The following is a 5,143-nucleotide window of genomic DNA, read 5'->3' on the forward strand; positions in this document are numbered from 1 at the left end:
TTGCAATATATATTTTTGGGCTGAGAATACATGCGCTGCTTTTATAAATGTTTACAAAATAGACACAAGTACTTAAAAATATATTCTACGTTGAGTTGTACCACTGGCATATTTCCCTGTAGCTTGGTAACTACTATTTACATGGGTATTGTAAACGCGAATCCTGTTGATATATCTATCGGGCCTGACAACCCCAATCGGACTGGACGACCAGTATTCAACGGTTGCACAGTACTTCGTTTTGGTGACTACACTTGGTACAGTGTAGTGAGATTTCATAATAAAGGGAATATGCGACGTTGATTAAATGTTAAGTATGGTTACCAAGTGCTCAACCACTTAGAATGCTTTACATACACTTGCGAGTGTATTATGTTTATGATTATGAAATCTTGTGGTCTATTAACATATTAAAATGATTTTTATGATAAACCTATGAACTCACCAACCTTTTGGTTGACACTTTAAAGCATGTTTATTCTCAGGTACGAATTAAGTCTTCCGCTGTGCATTTGCTCAATATAAGGACATTACTTGGAGCCGATCATCGCAATGGGACCAAATGTTGATGACTTCGTCCAGGTGGATTAGGACGGGTTGTTACATAAATCAAATCAATTAACACCCCCACACTTGATTTCAACAAAACCCACATGAACACCCAATTAAAATTCCAAATTAGAAGAAATTACAATTAAAAAGGGTGTTAAAATCATTACCTTAGTCTTAAGAGGCATGATTAAAGATGGATTTGATGTTGATTTGAAGTAAAAATCGATTAGGGTTTGTGTGTGGGAGCTCAAAATTCGGCGGGTGTATGTGTGTGTGAATTTGAAAACAAAACAGCAAATAAAAAGCAAAAAAAAAAGATTTTGGGCCAGGGCCACGTCGCGGTCGCGGTCTGGGGATCCCGGTCGCGATCAAGCTATATCTGATGTTAGTTTTTCTGAAACCTTGGATCGCAGTCGCGATTGGGTTGATCCCGGTCGCGATTGAGCTTGTATTTGGTGACCCATCTTCTGTGAATGTATCGCGGTCGCGACACCCTGAGTTGCGGCCGCAATTCAGCCCCCTGCTTTTTTTTTTCTCAAGGTTTTATACTTTTTATGGATTTTCTTTTTTAAAAATGCATGTAATAAAAGAAAACGAAATGAAAAAAAACTAAGCATGCAAATCTAGATGAACAAAAAGTACAAATGTGACAATTTATTAAAGAGTCTATAACGCGACTCGTACCCGTGTTAGTTAACTTTTCGGGTACAAGGTGATATCATCATACTTGTTAACAACAACTCCATCATAATAGAGTTTTAAACGATGACCATTCACCTTAAACGTATTGTCATTCCCTGTTAACTCAACATAACCTGTCGGAAATGCTCTCTTTACCTCATAAGGTCCCGTCTAACGGGACTTCAACTTTCCGGGGGAAAACTTAAATCGCGAATTAAAAACAAGAACCTTATCCCCCTGAGCAAACTCCTTCTTATCTCTTAAACGGGTATCATGCCACCATTTTGTTTTTTCTTTATATAAAACGGAACTCTCATATGTGTCTAGCCTTAATTCATCTAACTCATTTAATTGCAACATCCAACTTTCACCCGCTTTTTCTAAATCCATATTACAATTCTTCAACGCCCAATATGCTCTATGTTCCAACTCTACCGGAAGATGGCACACTTTTCTGTAGACAATTAGAAATGGTGTAGTTCCGATAGGCGTTTTGAATGCGGTTCGAAAAGCCCACAACGCGTCATCTAATTTGTGTTGCCATATCTTCGGATTATCGTTAACCGTTTTTTCAAGAATACGTTTTAGAGCACGATTAGTATTCTCCACTTGCCCGCTCATTTATGGGTGATAAGCGGTAGAGAATCTATGAGTAACACCATACTTCTTTAACACCTTTTCAAGAAGGTTGTTAGCAAAGTGGGTGCCACGATCAGAAATGAGCGCCTTTGGAATTCCAAAGTGCGAGAAGAGATTCTTCAAGAAATTCACCACGACCCGTGCGTCATTAGTGGGTAGAGCTTTAGCTTCCGCCCACTTGGACACATAATCGACGGCTACTAAGATATATTTGCTGTTGTGAGAACTTAGGAAGGGACCCATAAAGTCAATTCCCCAAACATCGAAGACTTCACACACTTGGAAGCCGATTTGTGGCATTTCATCACGTTTGGTGATGGTACCCGTTCTTTGGCATGAATCACAAGTGCAGACAAATGAATGAGCGTCTTTAAATATTGAGGGCCAATAAAAACCCGAATCAAAAACTTTCCTAACAGTATGACTCGGTCCATGGTGACCACCGATGGAACCATGGTGACAATGCTCCAGAATTTGTTGTGCTTCTTTCCCGTATACACACCGGCGAATCAGTTGATCCGTACAAACTCGAAAAAGATGAGGGTGATCCCAAAAGTAATATTTCAAATCCACAAAGAATTTCTTCTTTTGCTGATAAGTAAACCCTTTTCGAAGAACACCCGAGGCTAGATAATTTGCGTAATCCACAAACCAAGGAACTTCCGGGTCATTGTCGACCCGCATTAAAAACTCATCAGGGAACATGTCTTTAATATCCGACTCATTGACTTTTTCCAAATTAGGATTCTCAAGTCACGACAGATGGTCAGTCGCGAGGTTCTCGGCCCCCTTTTTATCACGAATATCAATGTTAAATTCTTGTAAGAGAAGAACTCAACGAATGAGACGTTGCTTAGCGAAAAGGTACTTAAGGGCCGAGTGGTCGGTATAAACAATGGTTTTAGACAACACCAAATAAGGTCGGAATTTATCAAATGCAAAGACAACTGCGAAAAGCTCTTTTTCAGTAGTGGTATAATTAATTTGAGCTCTCGTTAGTGTCCTGTTCGCATAATAAATTGGACATAAATGATTATCGTGGCGTTTAAAACGGCTCCCAACGCATAATCGCTAGCATCACACATAAGCTCGAAAGGTAAACTGAAATCTGGTGATACAATTATAGGAGCTTGTGTGAGCTTGGTTTCAGAATGGAGAAGGAGTTTTTACAATCATCGTTAAAGTCAAAAGGAGTGTCCTTCTTAAGAAGTTTGGTCATGGGGCGGGCGATTTTTGAAAAATATTTAATGAATCGTCGGTAAAAACCCGCATGACCAAGAAAACTATGAATGGCCTTAATATTCGTCGGTTCAGGTAATTTAGATATGGCCTCGATTTTGGCTTGGTCTACCTCAATGCCCGCACGAGATATTTTATGGCCTAGAACTATGCCTTCCTTCACCATGAAGTGACATTTTTCCCAATTTAAGACTAAATTGGCTTTCTCGCATCGAATTAGCATACATTCAAGATTAGCAAGACATGAATCAAAGGAGTCCCCAAAGACGGAGAAGTCATCCATAAAGACTTCCATACTGTAACACCCCATTTTCATAACCAGAAACGGATGTCACATTAACGATAATCACTATGAGCGAAGTTCGTCTAATATGTACACGAGTCATTAAAATAAGTTAAACGAGTGCGCATTATTTTAATTCCAAAATCATAAATCTTGAACTAGCTTTTCCAACTTCTTCAACTTCCCCGTACTCTATTCCTTATAATCTTTGAATACCTGCCGCATGGAAATAAAGATGCGGCTGAGCGAAAGGCCCAGTGCGCGGATACGAATAAAAGAAAATGAACTATAGTTGTTTTCGAAAAAGTATTTTTTTATATATATTAAAGCGAGATGTTTTAAAAAAAATAAGTATAAAGATTTTAAATAATATTAAGAACCAAATGTATATATATTTTATAAAATGGTTTTCTATAAGACGATGTCATTGAGATGAGCCAAACTGTGACGACCCGAAAATTTTCGACCAAATTTAAACTTTAATCTTTATATTATTCCGACACGATAAGCAAAGTTTGTTAAGTTAAATCTCAAGAATTTTAAACTGTGTTCATACATTCATTATAACCTCGACCAAATTCTGACGATTCACGAACCGTTATATATAAATAGATATGTATATGTATATATATATATATTATAACTTGAGAATATTAATAAAGTATTAAACGTATAATACTTTACCCGAACGTATTTGTTTCAATATGATTTTTGACGAAATTAAAAAATATATATTAAATGATTGAATTATCAGAAACATTGAATTATGATTACAAGTCTCTATTGAAAGGTCCACTATGATTTGAGAAAATCTATTCCTCTTAACGATATTCAGAATAATTTGTAAAGCTATTTATAAATAAAAACATAAAGTGTCATTTACGAAAGTTAGACAAAAGTTAGTGGAGAATTGGTTTCCATAATATTCTATTAATCTATTTTCAAACGTACAAAGACGTTTTTAATTTAAAAAGAACTTTATTATTAAAACGTATATAACTTTTATAAATATCTAGAATCACTTTTGACAACTCATTACTTAACCAGTATGATAAAGATAACGATATTTATATTTTATTTTATTAAATATATATAACGATTTAAATTAATATTATATATATTTATACGCGTATTATACATACATAGTTTTTATACTTTTACTATACTTTAACTTTACCTTTACTTTACATTTACTTTACTTTAACTTTAATAATTCATACTTTAATAATTCACTTTAATAATTCATACTTTAATAATCTACTTTAATAATTCATACTTTAATAATTCACTTTAATAATTCACTTTAATAATTCATACTTTAATAATTCGCTTTAATAATTCATACTTTAATAATTCACTTTAATAATTCATACTTTAATAATTCACTTTAATAATTCATACTTTAATAATTCACTTTAATAATTCAAAAATCTATTATAAATAGAATTCAATAGGTTTCATTTTTTCATAGAAACTTGAAAATATATTTCTCTAAACTCTCTCAATCGAATTACATATATATATTTTCTTTGTATTATTTTAAGATATTATTAGTATACATAAAATACAACGACAGAGTTATACTCAGACGATTTCAAAATAAGTTTTCAAACGGGATAGAGCTAAGGAAATTATGGGTTATAGCTATGGAGGTTATGGGTATTAATCGAGGGTATTGCTCGTGAGGTCAACCTAACGTTTATCATTTTCGTTGCGTCTACGTACTTTCCTGCAATATTGAATCACAAT

The 5,143-nt window shown here is 34.5% G+C and overlaps 1 protein-coding gene across 1 annotated transcript; it reads right to left on the reverse strand.

The window, feature by feature from the left end:
- Positions 1-1,404: 1,404 nt before the first annotated feature.
- Positions 1,405-1,854, reverse strand: LOC139853879 (uncharacterized). Its single transcript, XM_071843242.1, has one exon. It carries the CDS (start codon positions 1,852-1,854, stop codon positions 1,405-1,407), a length of 450 nt encoding a protein of 149 aa, XP_071699343.1.
- Between the last annotated feature and the right edge of the window lie 3,289 nt (positions 1,855-5,143).

This window comes from Rutidosis leptorrhynchoides, chromosome 1 (assembly GCF_046630445.1).
Source record: "Rutidosis leptorrhynchoides isolate AG116_Rl617_1_P2 chromosome 1, CSIRO_AGI_Rlap_v1, whole genome shotgun sequence".
NCBI lineage: Eukaryota > Viridiplantae > Streptophyta > Magnoliopsida > Asterales > Asteraceae > Rutidosis > Rutidosis leptorrhynchoides.